The 26,319-nt window shown below is 40.7% G+C and overlaps 2 protein-coding genes across 5 annotated transcripts in view; one reads left to right on the top strand and one right to left on the bottom strand.

Annotated features, from left to right (window-relative positions):
• vps8 (VPS8 subunit of CORVET complex) overlaps positions 1 to 26,319 on the top strand; it is a 110,634-nt gene that overhangs the window by 2,884 nt on the left and 81,431 nt on the right. The window contains exons 1-8 of one of the 4 annotated variants that reach the window (XM_044212999.1): positions 3,903 to 4,106; positions 8,975 to 9,043; positions 9,620 to 9,750; positions 12,043 to 12,139; positions 12,794 to 12,826; positions 13,529 to 13,583; positions 24,927 to 24,932; positions 25,288 to 25,412. In XM_044212999.1, the coding sequence (XP_044068934.1) occupies positions 3,993 to 4,106; positions 8,975 to 9,043; positions 9,620 to 9,750; positions 12,043 to 12,139; positions 12,794 to 12,826; positions 13,529 to 13,583; positions 24,927 to 24,932; positions 25,288 to 25,412 (630 nt within the window). In that variant the 5' untranslated portion in view covers positions 3,903 to 3,992. Of the gene's footprint in view, positions 1 to 3,902; positions 4,107 to 8,974; positions 9,044 to 9,619; positions 9,751 to 12,042; positions 12,140 to 12,793; positions 12,827 to 13,528; positions 13,584 to 24,926; positions 24,933 to 25,287; positions 25,413 to 25,769; positions 25,790 to 26,319 lie in introns of those variants that run through there. The other 3 variants (XM_044212997.1, XM_044212998.1, XM_044213001.1) reach the window with 3 other exon arrangements.
• Positions 14,701 to 21,674, bottom strand: LOC122883901 (DELTA-sagatoxin-Srs1a-like). Its single transcript, XM_044213004.1, has 3 exons — positions 21,517 to 21,674; positions 16,070 to 16,183; positions 14,701 to 15,292 (listed from the first exon to the last, which is right to left on the bottom strand). The coding sequence occupies exons 2-3, from the start codon at positions 16,135 to 16,137 to the stop codon at positions 14,866 to 14,868; spliced, it is 495 nt and encodes a 164-aa protein (XP_044068939.1). The 5' UTR covers positions 16,138 to 16,183; positions 21,517 to 21,674; the 3' UTR covers positions 14,701 to 14,865.

The raw sequence follows: 26,319 nt of genomic DNA, 5'->3' as shown, positions 1-26,319 counted from the left end.
CTGCCTTTTTAAGGTCATACCACAGCATCTCAATAGGATTCAGGACAGGACTTTGACTAGGCCACTTCAAAGTCTTCATTTGTTCTTCTTCAGCCATTCAGAGGTGGACTTGCTGGTGTGTTTTGGATCATTGTCCTGCTGCAGAACCCAAGTTCGCTTCAGCTTGAGGTCAAGAACAGATGGACGGACATTCTCCTTCAGGAGTTTTTGGTAGACAGCAGAATTCATGGATCCATTTATCACAGCAAGTCTTCCAGGTCGTGAAGCAGCAAAACAGCCCCAGACCATCACACTACCACCACCATATTTTACTGTTGGTATGATGTTCTTTTTCTGAAATGCGGTGTTACTTTTATGCCAGATGTAATGGGACACACACCTTCCAAAAAGTTCAACTTTTGTCTCATCAGTCCACAGAGTATTTTCCCAAAAGTCTTGGGGATCATCAAGATGTTTTCTGGCAAAAATGAGACGAGCCTTAATGTTCTTTTTGCTCAGCAGTGGTTTTCATCTTGGACCTCTGCCATGCAGACCATTTTTGCCCAGTCTCTTTCTTATGGTGGAGTCATGAACACTAACCTTAACTGAGTCAAGTGAGGCCTGCAGTTCTTTGGATGTTGTTGTGGGGTCTTTTGTGACCTCTTGGATGAGTCATCGCTGTGCTCTTGGGGTAATTTTGGTCGGCTGGCCACTCCTGGGAAGGTTCACCACTGTTCCATGTTTTCACCATTTGTGGCTCTCATAATAGCTCTCATTGTGGTTCGCTGGAGTCCCAAAGCTTTAGAAATGGCTTTATAACCTTTTCCAGACTGATAGATCTCAATTACTTTCTTTCTCATTTGTTCCTGAATTTCTTTGGATCTCGGCATGATGTCTAGATTTTGAAGATCTTTTGGTCTACTTCACTTCAGGCAGGTCCTATTTAAGTGATTTCTTGATTGAGACCAGGTGTGGCAGTAATCAGGCCTGGGTGTGGCTAGAGAAATTGTACTCAGGTGTGATAAACCACAGTTAAGTTATGTTTTAACAGGGAGGGCAATCACTATTTCACACAGGGGCATGTAGGTTTGGATTTTGTTTTCCCTTAATAATAACAACCTTCATTTAAAAACTGCATTTTGTGTTTACTTGTGTTATCTTTGACTAATATTTAGATTTGTTTGATGATCTGAAACATTTAAGTGTGACAAACATGCAAAAAAATAAGAAATCATGAAGGGGGCAAACACTTTTTCACACCACTGTACATTTATAATAATAAAGTTTATTAGGGGTTCAAACCCTATTGTGTTTGTGCTGTCGTATTATTATTATTATTATTATTATTATTATTATTATTATTTGTCTTATGCCGCGGCTCAAATTGCCATGAGCTGGAATGAGCTAGAAACATGAAACTTGGCCAAACTTACAAAACTTACAGGATATGTCCACAGAAGTACCTGAAACATTCCCTGAAAGTCTCATTCAAGTCAACCGCTACGGGACGCTACAAGGGTAAAAAATGTTCGTGGCATAACACAAATCAGACTATGAATCAGAAATTGTTTGTTTTCTTCATTCTATTTGTGAAAATGCAAAAAGGGGAGATTACACTGCTTTTTTTTCCATGTCTAGGCCACATTGGACCAGGTCCAGATCAAAAGCTTTAAACTTCTAATGTTCTGTGTTGGCTCGAACCCCGAAATTGCATCAACAGACTGTGACGGTGATATCTCCCTCACTCTCTTGTTGCACATATTAAGGTGGGATAACTTACCCCTGTATCCTTCTTATTGGTACATGGAGTTTGTAAGACCCAGCATAGTTCTGCCCAGCTCCACCATTAACAGATGTCTAATTAGCCAGAATAACTATAAACACCTGTGTAGAAGTGTACAAGGTCTTTGCCCCTATTTACATGTACTCACTTCAGCTTCTTGGTTGAATCTGATAGCTATGTAAATGCATCTGTCTCTCCAAGACGCATACGTATTCTTTACTCCTCCCATAGTGTAACTATGTCAGTAAGCAGTCTGTGGAAATTAGCCATTGTTCTCATTAAAGTAACAAGGAAAAACATCTGACAAGGTGCACCGAGCTGCTGTAGCGTTTATCTGATCCCTGATCAGCTCTGTGCATTAGAGCTTGAAGGTGATAAAACGTTTGTCTTGCTTGTAGTTCATAAATACGAATTATTCATGTGTTTGTGTTAGGTTGTGGATAGTTGTTAGATAACGCTAGCTAAACTCTTACTGTTGTAAGTAAACTGGTAAGTGCAGAAGTTGTTCTTCTGGCGTTTTTGGCAGTTACCAAACATTATCACCTCCTTCTGGACTGGAGGAGGACTGACCCTGATTTGCATGTCGCCTGGGAAAACAAAGATGGATTGCAATCAGAAAAAGTGATTGCCCACTAAACCTAATAACTGGTTGGACCACCCTTAGCAGCAACAACTGCAATCCAGTCTTTTACAGTGCTGTGTAGGAATTTTGGCCAAAGAACAAAATGAAGACTTTGGAGTGGCCTAGTCAAAGTCCTGACCTGAATCCTATTGAGATGCTGTGGCATGACCTTAAAAAGGCAGTTCATGCTCGAAAACCCTCCAATGTGGCTGAATTACAACAATTCTGCAAAGATGAGTGGGCCAAAATTCTTCTACAGCTCTGAAAAAAATCAAGGCACATTGTAAGTACAAATCTTACAAAGCTTTTATTATTGTGGTCAGTGTATATTGACCAAACATGTATACATATGAACAAGTAACAAGTAAAAGAACCATCACCAAGAAAAGGGTAAATCAAGAAACATCAAAACAATATAAAGCAAAACACAATTTTAATAATTCCTCTCTGTCATGTAAGGGCGCTTAGTTGCCTGGGCCATAAAGAAAAACAAAACAGATTAACGTAAGTAGGATCACACAAGATGATTTATTCAAAACAGATCTTATTAAAGTCCATAGTCCCTGCAGTCCTACATCATAGTCTTTAGACTATCTCTGGAAAGATGTAGCTTTTGGCCTGACAAACTGTTGGGCATTTTGGTATATGGTAGACATTGTGTCAACTACTTCAGACCATAACTGTGGTACAGATACTTACTTACAAAGTAAGTGCATGAGGGTGCCAGTGGCCACAGCCATGCCAACAGGATTCTGACAATAAATGGTCAATTTTTGCAGCCTTTGAGGAGTAATGTGCTCCATGTAAGATCTTCTTTTGTATGATTTTGTATTTCACACAGTTTGAATACCTGTAGCACCTGTACAAAAAATGTATTCCATTGTTCTGAGGTAAACTCTTAACAATTTATAAAGTGCTGAGGCCTCTTTCAGTGTTCATTGCTCTTAATTGTTATCAAGACACATTTGGGTCCTCTGGAGAAAAAAACTCAAAATTGCAGCAGAGCGGCATATTCTAAATTGTAAATAGGTCTTTCAAATTGAATAATACTTTTAATTTGTTATATGGTACAATGTCCCTTTTCCATGTTATTTGCCCCCACTGATTTACATTCACATGTTGCCATTTATCAATGTCTGTCCTGCTGCAGTTATCATTGGGTTATGATCTCATTCTACCATTTAGTTATCGGATGCTGCAATCTGGTGGTCTAATAATGGTATTGCATACCTTTTGCCTCTTCCCCACCTACAGAGGCAGCATCAGCCTATGGAATTCTTCGAAACCACCAGAAGAAGTGTTTGCCTTTGTAGATTGGAATTTATTCAGATATATATATATATATATAGATATAGATATATATATATAGATATAGATATATAGATATAGATATATATATATATATATAGATATAGATATATATATAGATAGATATATAGATATATAGATATATATAGATAGATATAGATGGAGGTGATTGTTGTCTGTACAGCGCAAACAGGAACTGCTAGTAGCCAAAGCTGTTACGTTTAGTGTCGAGCAGGAGGAAATAGGGAATGGGACCCAAACGCAGACTAGGAGGCATGGTAGGTGCAGATAAATAGTTTTATGGAGTTCACAATGCTTACAGGGGTAGTCAAGGCAGAGATCAGCAAACCAGGAGAGCAGTCTGAACAGGCAAATAAGTCCAAGAAGGGAGAAGACAAAGTCGAAAGACACACAGTGAGTCCAAGAAAACACGAGGAACAAAGGCCGGGACGCTTGACTCCAGGTTCAACGACAATCTGACACAGAACAAAGGAAGACAGACTTAAATACACATAGTACAGGTGAAACTAAAAGACACATGAGGGAAGGAGACTATTTCAAAATAAAACAGGAAATGACTGAACAAAACCCAAAACCATGACAAAAGCAGCAGGACTTTTCATGATGCAGATTTACCAGAATATAAACAAATAGGCTACAGGCTGAAACAGGGTAGCAAGACATGGTCCTCGGGACTGGATACTTGTTATGTTTGCTACATGTATTAAAACTTTAAAATAATAAATAAAACGTTATTTATAGAGCACTTATCAAAACAAAGTAAAAAGTGCTTCACAGAGAGAGAAATAAAATACTCCAGTGAATGATGAAAAACATTAAAAAAACAAAACAAAATAAACAGACAGCTCAGGTAGGATCAGGATATGGATTTGTTGGGTCTCTGTAAATATTATAAAGAGTAGGGTCTAGACCTGCTCTATAGGAAAAGTGCAATGAGATCACTTCTGTTATGAATTGGTGCTATATAAAAGGTTCGTAAAGGTTCATAAGGGATTACAAGGTCTAAAATATAGTCTGGAGCCAGGCCATGAAGAGCCTTAAAAGTAATCAATAAGATCTTAAAATCAATCCTAAAACAAACAGGGAGCCAATGTAAAGAGGCTAAAACAGGTGTGATGTGGTTGTACTTCTTGGTCCTGGTTAAAAGCCTAGCAGCTGAGTTCTGTACAGTCTGCAGTCGTGTCAAAGTTTCTTGATTAAGACAAGTGAACAGGTTGTTACAATAATCGAGGCGTGAGGAGATAAAAGCATGTACAACAGTTTCTGCATCATTAAGATTTAAAATAGATCGGATTTTTGCAATGTTTATGAGGTGATTAAAAACATGATTGGACAAGCTTGTTGCTCAAAACATAAATTGCTATCAAACAGGACACCAAGATTTCTTGCAACAGGCTTGATATGTTGTGACAGGTTACCAGTAGATGGCAGTATTTGTTTAGTGATATGTTGGGGCCCAATAACAAGGATTTCAGTTTTATTTTAGTTGAGCTGAAGAAAATTTATTGACATCCAGTTTTTTATGTCAGACAGGCAGTCCTGCAGAGAACTCAGCGTACTAAGGTCAGTGGGCTTGACAGGGAGGTACAACTGTGTGTCATCCGCATAACAATGAAAAGAAATACCATGTCTGCGGATGACATCACCCAAAGCAAGCATGTATAAGGAGAACAGTATTAGACACAGAATTGAGCCTTGAGGCACACCGTAGTTGATATGGGAAAAGGATGACATGTACTTATTAATGCTAACACAGAATTTCCTATTGGACAGATAAGATGAGAATCAGTCTAGTGCAGTGCCAGATACGTCCACCCAGTGCCTCACTCTATTTAGATGAATGCCATGATCAATTGTGTCAAAGGCAGCACTTACTGTAAGTCCAGCAGCACAAGAATTGAGCTCATGCCTGTGTCTGCATTCATTAAAAGGTCATTAGTGACTTTGAAAAGGGCTGTCTCAGTGCAGTGGTGCTGAGCCAGATTGGAACTTTTCAAAGGTATTATTGTTTTCAATAGAAGCAGCAAGAAGCTGCTTCGATACAAGTTGAGATTGGGCGATAGTTGTCCAGGAGGGTGGGATCTAGCCCAGGTTTTTTTAGGACTGGCTGGACACAAGCAGTTTTAAAGTAATCTGGGACGCAGCCAGTAGACAGCGATACAATCCATAACTTCCAATAAAAACCTAGTTGGGATTTTGTCCAGAGGGCTGGAGGATATTCTCATTAGAGACATGATGTCTGTTAGTTCAGGCAGAGTAACAGCAGAAAAATTGCTCAAAGAATCCCTGAGCGGGTGTTCCACATCTAAAAAGGCAGGATTGGGGGTGATATCAGATCTTATTAACTCCATCTTTCCAGCAAAGTGCAAAAGAAACTTTTCACAATCAGCATCACAATCAGTAGGGGCACAAGGAGAGGCAGGGTTAACTAACTGATCCACAGTCTTAAATAGGAATCTGGGGTTGTGCTGATGGGCAGAAATAAGTGCAGAGAAATAACATGTTCTTGCATCCTTCACCATCCTATTATAAAGGCGTAATAACTCTTTCATAGCCACAAAGTGGACCTGGAGACCTGATTCCTCCCATCTGCGTTCTGCTCTTCTACATTTCCTTTTACAGCTTAGAATACTGTCATTTAACCATGGCTGTTTTCTAGTCTTTGAGTTTGGTCTATTTTTCAGAGGAGGTATGAGATCTAAGGTTGAAGAACACAAGTAGTTAAAATAATCAGCCAAATCGTTGGTGTTGGAGGAATCGGGAAACACATTGCCAGGAGAATTGAACAGTGTACAGAATTTTGAGGCACTATGCTCATTAAGGACGTGTGCGTACGTAGAGCGGGATAAGACAGCACTAGCAGCCTCTAATTCACAGTTAAAAACAATGCAGAGGTGATCAGATACAAACATGTCCCTGATTTCCCCAGACTAAAGACTAGGTCTAAGATGTGGCCACGGGAATGAGTTTGGCCAGACACATGTTGTTGAACGTTGTAGTAGTAGTAGTAGTAGTAGTAGTAGTAGTGATATTTAAAAAATCAGCAGCAAGGGCATTAGAGGAGTCATCAACATGAATATTAACAATTCTGTCATAATTTAAAACAAGACTGGATAAAAACTCCAACAAGTTCCAACAAGAAGGAGCCAGCTGGTTTAGGGGGGCAATAAATAATAGTAAATATGACCGGGAGGGGGCCACCAAGTTTAAACATGAGCACATCAAAGAAGGAAAAATCTTTGCAAGCTATGAGGTTACACATTAAATGCTTCCTATAGACAGTAACAAGGCCACCAACACAACCACAAACCCTAGGGCGGCTAAAGCTGTCATAATCAGGAGGGCACAATTCAGCCAGCTGACTGTGATCACCAGGACGTAACCAGGATTCTGTTAAGAACATGAAATCTAAATCAGTAGAAGAGATAAAATCATTTAAAATAAACGTTTTGTTAGAGAGGGATCTTACATTGAGAAGAGCCATCTTAAAAAGTCTGTGCTGTGTTAGAGCTGGAGTTGAGACTGGAGGTAGGGTTCTGGCCCGGATCCTTATTAAATTATTCTTATTGCTGTGTCTGTTTTGTATTAAGGACCCATGCAAAATTACCACAGGAATTTTAAAAGTAGCACTAGAGGGATCCGTGCTCCAGATAGCAGCACTATGATCAGTCCACAAGGAGGAGTTAGTGGCAGCAGAGGGTTAGCCGTGAGGAGGAGGACAGCACAGCGTGCTGCAGGTTAGCTGCCAGCATGAGACTACCTGACTTGTTTGGGTGAAGACCATCTCGTGCAAACAAGGAAGAACAATCCCAGAATAAGTTCAAATTGTGAATAAAACCACATATAAATATATATGGAAAATATAACAAACATATAGGTGTTAACACTGCAAAAGAGCATATATAGCATATAATATAGACCGGAGGATGTGGTGATTAATAAATACACTCTCAGCCAGTCACATCACTTGTCTCATGGCTCTGAAATCATTTATCTATATAGCGCCAATTCATAACAGAAGTTATCTCATTGCACTTTTCCTATAGAGCAGACTAGACTAGGCTAGACCGTACTCTTTACTCTGAAACAGCTGAGCCTATCACAGTGACGCATGATGACAGTAGCTCAACAAATAAGGAATTGGCTTCTCCAGGAAATCAGGTTTTTGTTCGGATGGTGCAGAGCAGCACGACGTGAACACACAGCACCAAACGTGTTTTTTTAACAGTTAATTAGTACAATGGCGATAGAAATAAATAATGCAAAGATCGTTTGGTGAAGCTGTTTACCTTCTACATGCTACTTCAGTCAAATTCTCACGTTGTCAATGTTCACATCATGTTGCAAACTGACACAGCAGCCTTTGCACCTTAATGCATTTCAAGAATAAAACATGAAATGTTGAAAAAACTGGAGGTGATGACGCACAGGATTAATGAGCTCTGTATGTAGAATACATTATACAGTGGTGTTTGCCCTCTTCATGATTTCTTATTTTTTTGCATGTTTGTCACACTTAAATGTTTCAGATCATCGAACAAATTTAAATATTAGTCAAAGATAACACAAGTAAACACAAAATGCAGTTTTTAAATGAAGTTGTTATTATTAAGGGAAAACAAAATCCAAACCTACATGGCCCTGTGTGAAATAGTGATTGCCCCCTAAACCTAATAACTGGTTGCTCCACCCTTAGCAGCAACAACTGCAACCAAGCGTTTGCGATAACTTGCAATGAGTCTTTTACAGCGCTGTGGAGGAGTTTTGGCCCACTCATCTTTGCAGAATTGTTGTAATTCAGCCACATTGGAGGGTTTTCGAGCATGAACTGCCTTTTTAAGGTCATGCCGCAGCATCTCAATAGGATTCAGGTCAGAACTTTGACTAGGCCACCCCAAAGTCTTCGAAGAACAAAATTAAGCCAGGTGAAATCTTAATCTTCTTCACAACTCTGATCAGCTTGGGGAAGCTCACTCGCTATTTCCAAATACCAGTGGTTGGTGAACACTGGTTATCAGTGTTTCCTATTGTAATTCCTATTGGAAGTCTTGAGTCTGTGTGGATTGGATGGATTTTCACTTAAGTAGCACTTGCATAATGCTGATGAGTGGTTTCTGGTGTTAATTTGGGGTAAAACACATAGAGGCCACTCAGAAAGATGAAGGAGATTCAAATATGAAACAAAGGAACAAATAAAAAAACTATAAGAAACAAATACTGCTTTCTAACCCTCTGTGTTTGTGTTCTACTTGGGTTCTCAGATCGATGATAAGGAGTTTGACATTCCCCAAGTGGACACACCTCCCACACTGGAGAGCATCCTCAATGAGGTGAAGTTCATGTTCTTTTCTTCATGTACTACACTCTACTGCATCACACACTGTCAATAACAACAACTTTTTGAAAGTAATTTTAATCAGCTTTGGGAAGCTGCTCCACTTCTCATTTTGATATATATATATATATATATATATATATATATACAGTATCTGTCTTGATAAATTCAGTATAATGTACATTTCTACAACACTAACTGTCAGTACAACAGAGACATGTTATACTCACCATTCTGCTGCTCTTCCTTCTCTTTTTAACACTAATGCCGTGTTGTGGAGACTATATTGCACTTGTTGTGTAGACCTGTCATCGACTTCATGCCATTCCAAACAGACTTGAGATCATAACCAAATTCGGACTTGATTTTTTTCTACAGACAGTAGTTCGATATCGGATAAACACATTTGTTTGTGGGCCGTTCCATAATTGCTCCATTTGGCGTTAGTGTGTGACAAGAGCAGCAGGAATTAATCGCTTTGAATTAACAGTAATTTAACACAGCCCTGCTACGGATGTAAGAGAGCCTTCTAGTTGAGCTGTGGTTGTTATGTTGCCCTGTATGTCTGCAGCTGGAGGATGAGGAGGAACCATTTGTATTGGAGGACACCTGTGTGCTAAACACCGACAACATGGATGCTCACTCCTGTGACACTTCCTCTCTGGCCAGCTCTGACAGTGGAGACCCAGCACACCTCAAACGGCATGAATGCACACACACACACACACACACACACACACACACACACACACACACACACACACACACACTATGGGGGGATGTAAAGGGTCACAGAGGACAAGACGCATGTACATATGCTCGTGTGATTATTTGATTATTTAAAGTCCCACATATGTGTGTGTGTGTGTGTGTCTGTATGAGGGACCGTACAAGCCATAATTCATTCTGGCCCTCTCACATACATACATTCTCCTTTCTCGTGCATACACATTTATTTATGAATATTAATACAATTATTAATATTATCCAAATTTTTAATATTGATTAATTAGTAATGGTGGACAGTGAAGGGTGAATCAGAGCACTGACTGTCACACCCAGCTGTTATTACACACATACACAAAATAACCACAGTCCTTAAAAGGTACAATACAGTTTATTTAACCTTAGCACTGATTAATAATCAATAACTTCAGCCAACAACCACTATCTTCTAATCTAAAAACAATAAGCATACAACAATCAGCAAGCATGTAAGGTATATTTGTGTGTGTGTGTGTGTGTGTATAGAGGTGTGTGTGGGACAATAGAGTGGGATGCGAAGAAGATGGCGGATGTGACCGTTGGTGGTCACCACGCACAGATCCAAATAGGGTTGGGCCGATGAACAATGCCATCATCCATCGCCGATGGCTGACAGTCATCGACTGCTGAGCCCTACCATTGTAACATTGTGATTTAAAGCCCCCTTTGGCGAGTAAAATCTCGTTACTGAATGTGCAATAAAAGCTTTGTGAGTAAAAGCTAATAAGAATGGTTTATCATTGACTAGTATTTAAATTATTTTACCCAGCAGGTGGGAGGCAAGACACGGGAACATCTTGGGTAATGAGGAGCTGCAGCGTTTATTCATGAACAAACTGTAACCTACACTGTACATTTACTGCCACTAGACAACCTCACTGCTAACCTTTCCCTCTGCTCCGATCGGCAACACCTGTCTGCTCTGAGTGCAGTCTCTCTCTCTCTCTCTCTCTCTCTCGCCCACACACTCACTGTGCACTCCCTGCTCCTTAAAGGAGCCACGCTGCTCTTATGACACACAGGGAGGAGTCACACGTGCGTCTGCATGGCTGAGTTGTACACAGACACACACACACATACACACGTATGGGACTTAATCACATAATCACACCAGCGTATGTACGTGCGTCTTGCCCTCCGTGACCTTTGTCCCTAAGGTAATGGATAGTCTACATTCACTTTTCTCTTCTGTTAAATCTTCCTACGAAATGTAGGCGTCACTATGGACCAGGCTCAGACTCTGGACCAACATGTCCAGCTGTCCAGCTGAGAAACATTGTGAAACCCAGGCCCATTGTGTCTCAAGCAGAGATGGAGATTATTATTTGTGCTTTTATTTTGTCCCGTCTCACCTATAGTAACTCCCTCTTCACCTGTCTTAGCAAAACATCCCTGCATCGTTTACAAGTGGTCCAAAATGCTGCTGGAGAGCTCTTGACCATCAAGAATGTCTCATGTGACACCGATCAAATTCAGAATCCAATTCAAGGTTACTGTGATCACTTAGAAATGGTAACTGGAACAGGTCTCTAAGGGCCTCTGATCAGGGTTTGTTGGTTGCTCCTCGATCCAGGATTAAAACTAAACAGGACTGAGGTTGTGGACATCTTTTAAAAAGCAGCTCAGGACCCACCTGTTTAGACTTGGCTTTTGTGTAATTTTATGGTGTTTTTGTATTTTATGTCTGTTGCCTTATTTTTATAGTGAAGCACTCTTGTGATGTTCTGCTCTTGAAAGGTGCTATGTAAATAAACTTACTTAATTACTTAATCTGAATAACAACAAATTAAAAATCAATTGTCCTAATTAAATAAAGCAATAAAACAAATACATTACATTTTAAATGTTGCATGGAAACTTAACAATGACAGTTTAAATGACTAACTTACCTAAATAAAAAAGTACACGCCTATATAAAAATGTTTTTAACTTGAAATAAAATAGAATTGCATTTGTAAGTAATTTTAACGTCAAAATACTGTAAGCTTAAGTTAATAATATATTTTATTTAGAACCTTTGTTTATGCGTGTGAACAAAGGTTCACTCTGGGCCAGTCGGTGACACTGTGCTATAAGAATAGTGCGAAGCTGGACACATCTGTAGGGTGGGTAGTTTTCTGGACAGTAAGTCGTAGACTCCATACAGATGCTGCTGCAGCATGTCCAAGGTAATAAAATTGAAAATGTCTTTTTTGTGTGTGTGTGTTTGACGTGTATACATGTGTGAAGAAAGAGGAGGACAGTGGATTTGAATGCGACAGTTCATGGGTCTGTTGTTCGACACAGCCTGCTGAAGGGCATCTCTGCACAGATCGTCTCCGCTGCTGTAAGACTAACGCACGCACACAGAGAATGGACTACATCAGTCTTTGATGTCCTCCAACACTGACAAGACTTGTTTTTTTGTCTTGTGTTTTTGATCAAAGTACAGATTCAATACAGTGTTTTCCAAGATATGTGAACCAAACGAAATGATAAAACATCTCAAAACAATGAATGCTTATGTATAATCATTGTTGTTAGGGTTGTAAGGATGACTATGTTTGTCATTAGTGTTAAATTGTGCATTTTGTCTTTCATTATAGCTGATCACATGATTCATGTTTGTCTTTGACTATCTTTCTGCTTCTAGTCTTAGACTACAGCACACCATTAAAATGATGGGTCTTAAAATACTTACTGGTTCACTGAAGCTAATGGTAACTTCTGGGCTTGAGTCATTGTATTGAGTCACTTGATCAAAACACTTGATCCAGCTGTCAGACAGCAGTGATTCTGTTTTTGTTTGGAAAGATGATCATCAGTTAGTCATTCTGTGTTCCTGCAGGTTTTGTTGCTGAAACTGCTTTTATTTGGATGATTTATTGTGACAGAAGTCTGTCCTTTAATTCTAGCTTCAGAATTGTACATTTGTTTCAGCAGACTAATGCCTTTTAAGATTGTTTTCAAGCATAATAAAACATTTGTATCTTTTCTTCAGGAAAAAGTGGATGCTGGATTGCCAACTGCTATAGTGAGTATAGTTTATTCAACTATGAATTCAACTGAACTAAGAGAGATGATATTAGTTTTCTATAGATTTTGATGGCTGACTATTTATGCCCTCAGGATGCACTTATAGCAATTTCATAATTTGCAAAGTGGCTACATACTAGAGACATTGGAAATAAATGGAAGTTAAATGTTACCTTTATCAACAGATGATAGTAGACAGGCAGACAGGAAATGAGGGGAGATAGAGGGGTATGACATGCAACCCCAGCCGGAATCGATCCGGGGACGTTGCAGGTATGCACCGTAATCATTAGGCTACAGTGATGCTCCACATTCAAGGTTTTGCATTTATTTAAATTGCTATGATCATTTCTGTCAACTACAAACAATACTGTCGACCCGTTTTAGAAGGGTTTATACAACAATACAACAGAAAGCAAAGTTGAAGATATTTTTCTAAGAAATTGCAGCATTTACACTGAAATTTTGTGTGAAGTGTGAAGAATGGAGAGCATGAGGGTGCGCACATTTGTGAGAGGTTATCATAGTTTAGAAAAATGCAGCGCAATGAGAATACCGCTACTGAAAAAAACTTTCAAACTTTACAGCAACCACTATTATTATAAAGTACACCCACTGGTGGGTCTTGGATTGTGTGAGTGCTGGTGAAGTTACAACGTTTCCCCTAATCAATTCTAAGCTGTATATTTTTTGTGTTCAGACAGTGTCGGGTGTGATTGCTGTAGGAACGTCTCATGGTCTGGCTCTGGTCTTTGGTGAGTGTAAACTTGATTTCCCTCCTTATATACTCACAGTGATGTAAAGGACATTTTCACATTTTAAACTTTTTACAATGCAAATGCAACACAAACAGTGTAGATAAAGCTAATTAAGTGTAGTTACCAGTTATTTCTCATTAAATTGCGCGGAAGCAATGCTGCTGATGTTGTTGTTCTTGCTGAGTATGCATAAAATGTTTAAAAAAGTAAAATGAGATTGTACTTGTATAGAAGCTCTTAACCTCACATTAGCACATATCAGGTTTATATATCAGCTCAGTCTGTACAGACTTGGCTTGGGAACCAGAGGGTGGCCGGTTCAAGTCCAGCATGGACCACAGTATGGAGCGTCACCGCCTAGGTACTGCTGAGCGGAACCCGAACCCCTAACTGCTTGGGGTGCTGACTATGTGGCAGCCCCATCACTCTAACATCTCTCCCTAACAACTGCATTTGTATAGGTTCTGTGTGTGCATGTGTGTATTTCGGACCTATGTATTTATACTATATATTTTGGGACAAAGTTATGTTTCCCTTTTTTCTCTTGGCTTCATTACATATTCAGAATCAGAAATACTTTATTGATCCCCGAGGGGAAACTTTTTGTTGCAGCAGAGAGTGTTTCCCCTCGGAGGATTTGTTGAAAACCTGCCATGAAAAGTCAGAGTGAGGTAACGGTAGCAAAGGTTTATGTACATGACCAAAACAATCTCTCACTACATTGTACACACACCCACCCAAAACTCACATTGAAACTCACAGCCTGTGCAAACGCTCTGCTACCCTCTAGTGTCCATCCTTCTCAAACACCTAAACACAGGCTTACTGTATCATTAGTGTAAGACACTACAGCGCCCTACAGCGTGACCCAATATTATGATAAAAAGATCAATCCCGTTGATTGTGCCAGTGGGCACCAAAATGTCCAGAAACAGCTCTGTATCAACTAGATCTCTTTGTGTCAGAGAGAACGCACTAAAGGTGTAATCGGTTTAATTCAAGCAAATGATTAAGTCAAATTAAATCTGCATTAGCTCTGTTTGTAAGAACATGATAATAAATTCCTAAACTGTTGAATTTTATCTATACATGGACAAATACAAAGAGGACATGATTTGATGGACACACAAAAGTCTTGTTTTTTATTTGTAATTAGGCATCAACTTTTGAAAATCACACCTGAAATAACCAATATTTAGTGTACACTCATGTGCCCTCATATTTAAGTATATTGATTCTCATATGGTTTACATAACAACAGTAGGATCTTTCTTTTGACTTAATACATGCCAGTATCATTGATATCCACCCTCAGGACTGCTTCACCTGAGTCTGACATGGAGGCACTGACAATAACATAATCGCCCTCATAAGAAATGCACGAGCCATCAGCCTTTGCTCTCACAAAATTGTTTTCACTTCCATTATACATAATATCATAAAGATTGTAGTCGCAGTCGTGTCCTCTGTCAAAGATGCCCACAGCGAACCAGTTGGAGTAGAGGTTTCGGTCGTAGGGCACGGAGAACATGACAGCCATGACGTGGCTGTAGTCATTCAGGTCTGCGTTGAAGAGGTCGTAGGTGAAGACGCCAACAGCGCCGGTGGCAGCGCCGGTGGTCTTGTTGAACAGTGCGCTGACAGCAGAGCAGGGACCCACCATGGGTGGCAGAGGGACTTCACAGCAGCCGCTCTCAGTGAACACCCTGAACACAGAGACACAACATATCAGACTGGGTCTTACAGAAATCTTTTTTTCCAAATCATACCATAGATTTTACATTGCTGAGTTGTTTTTTTGTGTCTTCCTACAAGCATGACAAACTATTGTCTGAAATAGCATTGGATGCTGAAGCATTAAGCTTTCCTTCCCTTCAGTGGAACTAAGGGGCCCAAACCAGGAAAAACAGAGACCAGACTGGGGTGCTGTAAAGTGTGCTTCCTACTGAAGCCATGTGATAATTGCCAATGATTAATTATACCTTGATCAAAGGTTAGATACACATTTTTTCAAACAATACTAGCATGTCTATATGTAACTTGTTTTTGGAGGCTGTAATCACTCCTCCTGTCCGTACTGGCTGCAAAGAGATCACAGACAAAATCCACAGTCCTTGTTTTGTGTAAAAATGACTTCCAAAGTCCAGCTGAAGCTAGTATTAGTCTTCAGCAGTACAGGAAAAATCTAGAGGGTCTCTTCCAAAGTTCTGGCCTCATTCATTTGTGTTTTTTTAAGTTACAGTGTGTGGAGCTCTCTTGGCCACAGTACTAATGTACTGAAATCAAAGGATACCAAGAAGACAGGTAAAACACATTAAAACAAACTCTTAAAATCTATGGTATACATTCTTTTGTCACAACTAGCCTACATTATTGCAAAAATGTGTTACAAAATACTACCACTACAACCCAGAGTACTGCTTAAGTCAGGTTTAAATTGTACTCTCACTACCTTCAGAAAAAGTACAAAAGCAACACACAACCTTGGATTGGCGAGAGTGTAGCAGCCAGAGTTGTTGTTAATCTCAACAGAGCAGTTGCGATGAGGCATTGTAATGAGGTGTGGAGCGGTGGCAGGGGAAAAGGCTGGCTGTGAACTAGAGACAAGACAGCATCATTTCAGTTAATTCAGCATCTCTGAAGCAGAGAGACGGTCTGCTAAAGTCTGAGCTTTTGAGTAGGCTGACTGATGACTTTGGATAGGAAATACATCACTTTATGATTTCAGAGAAAAAAACACAAAGGTTACATAAGTTACAAACAGTGTGCTCTTATGGTGACAAATAAGGCTGCTTACTAAAGCACTAGTTGTTAATAAAGACCTTGAGAAGCATTAATGGTTGGGATTGTGGTCGGAAATACCAGACAAATAAAGAATTGGTCTGGTGTTTCCTTTGTCTTCAGAATCAGAATCAGAAATACTTTATTGATCCCCGAAGGGAATCTCTTTGTTGCAGCAGCTCGCCTTTACGTCAGTGTACACAGGAGAAAGTACTAACAAAAAAATATAATACAATACACTATAAAAACTATAAAAACGGGTCAGAAAATAAATTAAGTACCAAGTGGGTTTACCGGTATAATAATGCAATGTAATAATATAAGTAATAAGTAGTATTGCAACAGCAGTAATGGAGGTATGAATAATAAATAGGAAAAAGCTAAATATTGCACATGAGTATTACACGGATATTGCACAATTATTCAAGTATTGCAGAGATGTAATGATCAATGTCCAGTTTAGTGAACTAGGGTCATACAGACTGACACTTAGAGGGAGGAGTTAAAGAGTCTGATGGCCACAGGCAGGAATGACTTCCTGTGGCGCTCTGTGGTGCTTTTTGGGGGGACAAGTCTTCTGCTGAAGGTACTCCTTTGTTTGACCAGCACGTCATGGAGTGGGTGGGAGACACTGTCCAAGATGGCATGAAGTTTGGCCAGCATCCTTCTCTCTGACACCACCGCCAGAGAGTCCAGCTCCACCCCCACAATGTCACCGGCCTTACGGATCAGTTTGTTGAGTCTGTTGGCGTCCGCTACCTTCAACCTGCTGCCCCAGCCTGCAACAGTATACAGGATAGCACTGGCCACCACAGACTCATAAAACATCCTCAGCATTGTCCGGCAGATGTTGAAGGACCTCAGCCTCCTCAGGAAATAGAGGCGGCTCTGGCCCTTCCTGTAAACAGCCTGAGTGTTCTTAGCCCAGTCCAGTTTATTGTCTAAGTGTACTCCCAGGTACTTGTAGTCCTCCACAATGTCCACATTGACCCCCTGGATGGAAACTGGGGTCACTGGTGCCTTGGCCCTTCGTAGATCTACAACCAGCTCCTTAGACTTTGTCGCATTGAGCTGCAGATGGTTCTGCTCGCACCATGAGACAAAGTTCCCCACTACAGCCCTGTACTCAGTCTCATCACCACCACTGATACATCCCACCAAAGCAGAGTCATCAGAAAACTTCTGAAGGTGGCTGGACTCTGTGTGGTGGCTGAAGTCCGTGGTGTAGATGGTGAAGAGGAAGGGAGATAGGACAGTCCCCTGAGGGGCCCCAGTGTTGCTGACCACGCTGTCTGATACACAGTACTGCAGGCGCACGTGCTGTGGTCTGCCAGTGTTGGAGCCACTGGGACGCGGCGTCTTCGGCACAGGAACGAGGCAAAATGTCTTCCACAGAACAGGGACCCTCCGGAGACTCAGGCTCAGGTTGAAGACATGTTGAAGAACTCCATATAGAACTCCATATCCCGGGGCAAATGCCATCGGGGCCTGCAGCCTTGTTTGAGTGGAGTTTCATCAGCTGTCCTCTCACCTGGTCAGCAGTCAGGCACACAGCAGAAGTTACAGGTGGGGGAGGGGGAAGTCATTAGTCTGAAGAGGGCCGTTAGCCTGATGGGGAGGGGGGAGCAGTGGACACAGAGGAGTCTGAGGGCCGACAGCCGACTGAGTTAGAGGGGGGATGAGCAGGAGCTGGTGTGTCAAATCTGTTAAAGAACAGATTAAGTTTGTTCACGCCCTGTCCATGCTGCCTTCAACTCCTCTGCTGCCAGTCATTCTGAAGCCAGTGATGCTCTTCATGCCGCTCCAGACCTCCCTTATGTTGTTCTGCTGGAGTTTCTGCTCCAGCTTCCTCCTGTACTTCTCCTTGGCCTCCCTGATTTTCACCTTCAGGTCGGCCTGGATAGCCCTCACCTCCTCCCCATATTACTATCAGTAAAGGCATTCAGGATGTCCTTGATATCCTTTGTTACCCATGGTTTGTTATTTGGATAACAATGGACCATCTTAGTTGGGACAGTGCAGTCCACACAGAAGTTAATGTAGCCAGTGATGCACTCAGTGAGCCCATCAATGTCCTCTCCATGAGGCTCACAGAGTGTATCCCAGTTTGTCACCTCAAAACATTCCTGCAGTGTCTCATAGGCCTCCTCTGACCATCTCCTCACTGTCCTTGTGGTCGCGGGCTGCCTTTTAACCAGATGCACATAGCAGGGTTTAAGGTAAACAAGGTTGTGGTCTGACCTACCCAGAGGGGGGAGGGGGGAAGGGCTGTATGCATCCTTAACGTTAGTATACAGCAGGTCCAGTGTCCTCTCCTCTCTAGTAGGACAACTCACATACTGGGTGAAATTAGTGTTGAAACACTGACATGGTTGAAGTCACCCGAGATTAATATGAGTGCACTCGGGTGTTGAGTCTGGAGTTGTGCTTTGGCGGTGTGAATGGCGTTGCACGCCTATGCCGGGTTAGCAGAGGGGGGGATGTAAACAGCCACAACAATGGCATGTGAGAATTCATGTGGCAGATAATATGGCCGGAGTCCCACAGCTAAGAGTTCAATGTCCGGGCTACAGATACTCTGCTCGATGGTAACATGACCAGGGTTACACCATCTGTTGTTAACCAGAACAGCAAGCCTGCCGCCTTTCCGCTTACCGGAATATCCGCTTACCGTCCGGGATATCCTGGTGTAGCCATGTCTCTGAGAAGCACATCAAACTACACTCACGGAACTCTGTCTGACTCTGGGCTAATGCCGTTAGCTTGTCCATTTTATTCGCCAGCAATCTCACGTTGCCCATGACGAGAGAAGGCAGACACGGCTTAAATCTCTTATTCTTAAGTCTCTTTTGTCTGCACCCCTCTCTCTTCCCTCGCCGCTTCGTTCCACCTCTGCATCCTCGGTGTGTCCTCCTCTAGATCTCAGTGGGGACATTGGTTGTCCTGGGCACCATGCCGCTCGGCTTCAGTGCTCTCAGCTGTTCCCTGGTGTAAACAATGCGGCCAAACAGCTGATCTGCAGTGGTGCCCTGACCGAGTAGCAGGAGAAGAAGTTCCACGGCGAAAAAAAGTACCAAAACACTTTCTACCCTCATTTTCGTAAAGAGCGTAGTTTAAATTATACTTACACACAAGTTACCCAAGTTTGGAAGAAAAGGGAAAGTTAAAAGTTGGAAAAAGTAAGACGACGAGACGGAGCTAAGGCAACAGGCAGCATGCACGCTGGTGCATGCGCACTAATCGCACTAGTCTTAGTTGTAAGTTAAAAAGATTAGTTATTTTTGTGCATGTGTGTGCGTCTGCAGCCTAGGAAGTAATTGTTCCAATTGCCTGTACAGTCATAGCTCACATGGTAAATTCAGTCATACTCACCACTCTGCTGCTCTCCCTTTCTCTTTTTAACACAAATACTGTTCTCATTCACTAATTGGGTTGAAGGTGGTTCCATGTATCATCTTGGACAGGTAGAGCCATCATTCATTTGTCAGCATGTGGTTTGTCATGTTTGTCACATACAACGTTATTGTTAAAAAATGATTGTAAAAAAGAATATTTTGGAACCATGGAAATTTCTCATTTGCATGGCATTTAAGGAATCAGCTCTCTGGAGTAAACTGACTGTAACCTGGTTACTTAAGTGCATGTAAACACACTGATGAAAAGCACAGATGGAACTAATACCAAGTAGTGATGGCTGTGTTCCACATACCAAGGTGTGCCAATAACCATGCCTCATCTAAGTGGAATTTAGCCATTATATAATATTATTACCTTTTTGCCAAGTTGAAATGTCAGTAGGCATGTCTATTGCTTCAGGTAGATTGGCTGAATAACTGCACTACCCCTACAGGCTTCATGTGATCCAGAATCATTATATTTTGGAACATTTTATTAGATGGAATTTTAAATTTTCCTTATGTAGTGTTGATTTAATTAGTGAAAACTATTCACAAACAACTCTTTTCCATGACAAAGAGCTCAGCCATGTGAGAAGGTGACGGAAAAATAAATGATAAACAGCCTGGCTTTGCAGAAAAAATAGCTTGATATTGGGACCCACTGTTTCCATGGAAAGAGAGAGTGAGTGTGTAGTAGTGTCAGGAGAGAAGCCCTGTGGCGATAAAATAGCTTTTAAAGTTCATTATGACTTGTAATCTTACCAGGATTATATCTGAATTTGACATTATTGGAGTCCGAAATATGATTAGACAGGTTCATCAAATGCTCTGGTCAAACACTTCCATATCCCACTCAGTATGTGGATAAACCACAATTATTTATCCTTACTTCTTAAAACATACAGTTCTTTACAGGGCTTCTGTAGAATGGAGCACGTCACCAAACAGTATTAGAGAATCAGAAAGTGCTTACATGTTTAACAAACAAATGCAGATAAAACAGACTAAACAGAGTATAAGACTGAACGTACATGTTTTTCAATTTGATGTCATCTTAATTTTCAGGAATTTTATGGATGGTTGTGTAATTAAGTGTAGATGTATTGTTGTAATCATCATTTTGCTGTGCTTGTTTGGCACACTCTTTGCCTTCATTTTGTTAATTATATATGTGGTAATTAGGACCATTTTTGGATGTTATTGATAGTTTTGTTATTTTGTTTTGATTGATTTGGTTGTGTTTAGATCAGGTGCTTTGTTTTTCTATTTTTAATTTTTTAATTTGGATTGAAATTTAATGTTAGGGTTAGGGTAGGGCAGTAAAATTAGCAACTGCTATGGTAGAAGCTAATGGGGATCCACTAAAATAAAAAATAAACAAAATAAGTTAATGGATGACTAAAACTAGACTAAAATGTTGATTTTCTTTGACTTTTCTTTCTTCCACAAAAATATCCAGAGTAAAAATTTACTCAAAATAAGAAGGATGAAGTTAGCTAAATGTGACTAAAACACACATGGAATTTTGATCTCAGGACTAAGACCAAATTACCAATAGACTGATGAGAAGTGGTGTAGAAAAATTGTATACAACTGGTAATGAAACATGTCCATGTGGAAATGAATCTCATGAAACTTTATCTTTTGCTAAAACAATATCAGCAACATCAGCCTACTCTAGTAAAGATGATCTAGAATCACTAATGTGTTCTGTCTAAAGTCACACATTATGTGAATATAGGAGTACTTACCTTTTTATGATCTGCAGAGTTAAAAAAAGCCGAAACCAGTGGTTTGAGCTGACAGATTGTTGGTTCAGGATTCAGGCAGGATGTGGTGGTGAAGTCACATTGCGCATGAGCTGCTCACACACTGGCTTTTATTGACTCAGGTAATCAGGACCTTTAGGCACCAGTTGACTTCCTCCTTATCTCCTGTCCAGTATCAGCTGCCCTCTATGTTCCCGGACCTCGCCACCACCTTATCACCTTGACAGGATTGGATCAAACTGATTACATCTATGTTTGCTTTTGTTTGGAGCTTTTTTTGTTTTAACCTTTTATAATGGGTATCCATTATTTGTACAGGGCGAGACGTCAGGAGGACTTACTGCTCTGCCATGTTCACAGGGTAACACTTCAAAACAGAGTGACAATTCACTGACCATGAAATGAGACTACTGCTAAGTGAACAGTTGTTGAAGTAAGTTGGCCCCTTTTTGGAAAGCAGGAATCAAAAATATCATCAATTCCTTAGTATAGAGTTTTGCACACAGTGAATATGTGATTATGCAAGTAGTGTTTAAAAAATACATTACTACTACTGTGTGCAGAAGTACAAACATTACTGTATGTTCTCTCACCAAGTCAAAATGATGAGGTTAATTGGATCCTTGTGCACTGTGGCCACATATCAATGTACTGAATTCAGTTTGTGTGCTTGTTTTAGTTTAACGAGAAGAAAAGTATTAAATCGATTTCAAACGATTTTCCTCTTTTGAATTGAAAGGCTTAAAGGCAGAATAAATAGGATTTGTCAGTTGCTGTTTGCAAACACATGATTCAAAGTTGGCCCCTCCTCCCAGCCTCAGAGCGAGAGAAAGAGAGAGAGAGCTAGAGAGTGAATGAAGAGAGAGAGCGGCGTTGGCGAGAACAAAGCAGTGAATCAGAGAAATAAAACGTTATTTTCTGATTGTTTTAGGAGCCACATTGTCGGATTTTGTGTGAACGCAGACGAAGCAACACTTCAGCCTCTGCTCTGCCTGTGTGTGTGTGTGTGTGTGTGTGTGTGTGCAGCCCCGCTCTTGGTCAAACAGACACACAGACCAAATGAAGAGCAGCTCTTTATACAGCTACAGTCTCGTATAGCCCGACCTATTCGCACACTTTGGTTTAGCACCGTGTCAGCGCTGGAGATACATCCATGACACAGACAGAGAGCAGAGGAGAGAGACGGAGATAGCGACGTAACCTGCTCGCTACGTTTTTATAGACTCCCGACCTCACAGCCTGCGCGCTGTTATTGGCTGGGGGCTACACACCGCGCTGCTATTGGCTGGGGGCTACACACCGCGCTGTTATTGGCTGGGGACTACACACCGTGCTGTTATTGGCTGGGGACTACACACCGCGCTGTTATTGGGTGGGGGCTACACACCGTGCCGTTATTGGCTGGGGACTACACACCGCGCTGTTATTGGCTGGGGGCTACACACCACTGCCCAAAGGTTGACGCCCAGAAACGTCCCGAACACAGCAAACTAAGAAAATACAGGCAGAGGACAGCGTCTCTGCAGATACAGACACCGCCACACACTTCTAGTGGGTCATAAGTGATGATTGAGATTTTTGAATGAGTCTATTTATTGTTTTTTAGGAAAATCCTACTCATTGTTTAAAAAAAGTTTTAAATCAGTACATAAAGTAAGTAAGTAAACTGCATTAACAACGTTAATAGTAAATTTTTGGTAAAAATAATGTCACTGGCATTTGTAATGGTGCTTTCAGGAAAGATTATAGTTCCAACATTAATTGTAATGCTGTTAGTGTACAGTATGCAGTATAGTTGGAGCAATGATAATGGTAGTAGTTAGCAGCAGTAGTACCATTAAAAGGGTTATCTTTTTAAGAGTTTCAATCAGCAGTCCTATCAGTCATAAGAATAGTATTTGCAGTAATCAGTGCTTGAATTGGAATAGAGAATGTGCCAGAGCTCTAAACCAGCAGCCTGCACAGTGTGTACATGCAACTTTTTTGTAGAAGAGGTAGGGGTGAACCAGGTACCTGTATTTTACGAGTAACTGTTCATGTTTTTTGTTTTTTTTGCAGGGCACAAGTACTGAGAACCAATATCTGTAATCAGAAAAACAATCCAAATACACAACCAAAACTGTTGTAACTTAAAGTATTTTATTTATCCCAGCGTGAAGCCACACTCATGCATACACTGTCCCTAATCCATTACAGTAGTACTCTGCACTGGTCCTTGATCATGGCCCAGTGAACAACTCTAAATATTAATACTAACCGTGCATCTTACACCAGGCATTAGTTAGTCAACAAAATCTTTCTACCTCTGACCACTCTTCACATCCACAAGCAGCTGCTTTAGAAAACTTTTTCCTAAAGTAGAAATACCATCAGAAACACTGCTGTGACCTGTCGGTGGGACAGAATCTTTAGACCTCTCTCCACTCATAAAATACAGCAGTTTGCCTTTATTTGAGAAGAAAGATAACAAGAGCAAGTTCACAAACGGCCTCCAACACTTCACCAGGCAGCCAAATCCTAAATGAACAGTCTCCAAATCTTCACAAGATGGCTGAAAACTTGACAACTGTTGCAGATTTCTTTTCTTCTCCTTTTCTTTTACTTTTTCTTACATGAATGGTCTCTTAGCATCACTTTTTAATCTATAGTTTGATTTTGTTTTGTGTTAAAGCTGCCAAAAGAATTGCCAGAACTGTTATATATTTTCCCTATATATACAATATAACAAATAAATGGTCTACATAGATGCGAAGACAGCAGGAACATTCAAAATGGAGTTATTATATTAAAAATGTTATGTATTGTTAATATGGCTGGAATTTATCAATGGACTACACTTACGGAACACTTTTAACCTCAGAACAGAAAGCGCCGCAAAATGCCTCACAGTTCATCACATTCTAGACATGGTCCAAGCTACAGCTAGGATGGCCACGGCTCCATCTATTTCCATGTATTAGCTATAGGAACTAGCTCAGTTTCAGTAAGATTCAGAAATTTTCCAAAAACATTCAGAGCATTAAGTAGGTCAGTGGATGATTTTGCTCATGGATTTGTTGTCAGAGATCTCGGACTACTTTTCTCGACTGTAACATGGGAATTTTCAGACAATATCTGTGGTTATAAATGGTTCTCTTATTGTTTACTCCTATTACTGCAGCTCAACATGATGAATGTTGTTGAGCTGCAATAACAGGAGTGTGAGGAAGTCAGGTATGACCAACAAAAACCTGCTGCTGACCTGGTTTAGGTGAAAGCAGATACAAAATGAACCAGTTTGAAGTTCATACTGTGATGTTGTTTGGGTTTTGACTGGGGTTTAATTGGGGATGAGGTTTCAGCAGGGCTGACCCATGTCTCTTTATATTGCTGACATAATGATGCCTGTGCAGGAAAAGGTATGATCATCGCTGTCAGATGGGTCACTCATGCTTAATGTTGTTCATTCTGTGTTCAACCTGACATCACCGCTCATGTCCATTTTGGTTTGGCCGAACTACTTTGGTGCATGCTTTGTTTTTTAATTTGGTTATTTGCAATTAGCAGTTTTTATTGCATTTCCAGCTCTTCATTTGGTGCCAGTCTGTTGTGTTTTGGTATTGATGTACTCTATGATTCAGTTTTTCCATTGTTAAACTTGAAGACTGAGAAAACCTTGAGTTTCTTTTTTTGAATTTATTTTACCATCCGCACCTTTTCTAAGTCTGTACTCCTGCTTCAGCAGTTAAATGTCCTCTTCATCTTCCTCCTCAGATACCAACCAGGCTCTGCGGCTCTGCCTGGGTACCAAGGCAACTGGGGCAGAGTTTGGAGCTGTCTCCGCCCTTAGCATCAACCACGATTGCTCTCGACTTCTCTGTGGGTTCGCCAAAGGACAGGTATATACTCAGACACATATACATACAATCACAGGCTTGTTGACTGGGTTTTGATTAGAGTTTTCAAAAGTTCAAAAAGGTGGAGAGAGGACACTGATGAATCAAAGTTCAACAGGGTTTCTACTGATACTGGTTTGAATACAGTGTGTGTTGTTTGTTCTGTAGCAGGTAGTCCTGATGAGGGTGAGTGGTGCTCTGAGAAAGTTGATGGTTGTAACTGAAAATCTCAGGTTGTTGTCAAAATCACTGATAGTTCACTTGGTCTCACAATCTCAGCTATCACAAGGGCTAGTCTACACAGAGGATAAGGAAAATGTTTGGCTTGCTCAAAGTATACGGTATGCAGCTCTTTGGCTAGTGTGCAACTGTTTTTGAAGGTAAATTATTTAACATGCCATCTAATACTGTATGCGTTTGTTATGTATATAACACAATCCCTTTCTACACTTATGTTTAAACAGGAACATCTGAGCCAGGATAAATTGAACAAAATATTGCAAACGTTATAGGCAGGTTGTGTTTGTTAATATGGTTCTTTTGTGCAGTTTTTTTTCCTTTTTGGGCGTGTTGTCTTTCATGGGCATAATGTGCCTGTATGATGCTCTGGTAGGGATGAAACAATATTCGAGGAACCAAAGTAATCTCCATGGCAATGGAACTGTATTCTTTTGGATAATCGGTAGAATACACGATTATGTAATAACTAATCTCTGTCACTTGGCTTGATTTTTGTCAGGTGCTGGTTTTTGTGCAGTGTGGGCTCTAAAAGCACCTTACCCTGAGGTGGTGGAGGGAGTGTTGCAGCTGAGGTTGTGTTTATGCATCAGCTGATGCAGTGCATCCACTTTGGCCCTGACTGGTCTTTGCAGTTGTAGTTTTTTCTTTCCTCACCATATTTGCAGCATTG

The sequence above is a fragment of the Siniperca chuatsi genome, linkage group LG11, assembly GCF_020085105.1.
Source record: "Siniperca chuatsi isolate FFG_IHB_CAS linkage group LG11, ASM2008510v1, whole genome shotgun sequence".
In the NCBI taxonomy this organism is placed as follows: Eukaryota; Metazoa; Chordata; class Actinopteri; order Centrarchiformes; family Sinipercidae; genus Siniperca; species Siniperca chuatsi.
Note: the sequence above shows the minus strand (reverse complement) of the source record. Positions and strands in the feature narration are given on the sequence as shown.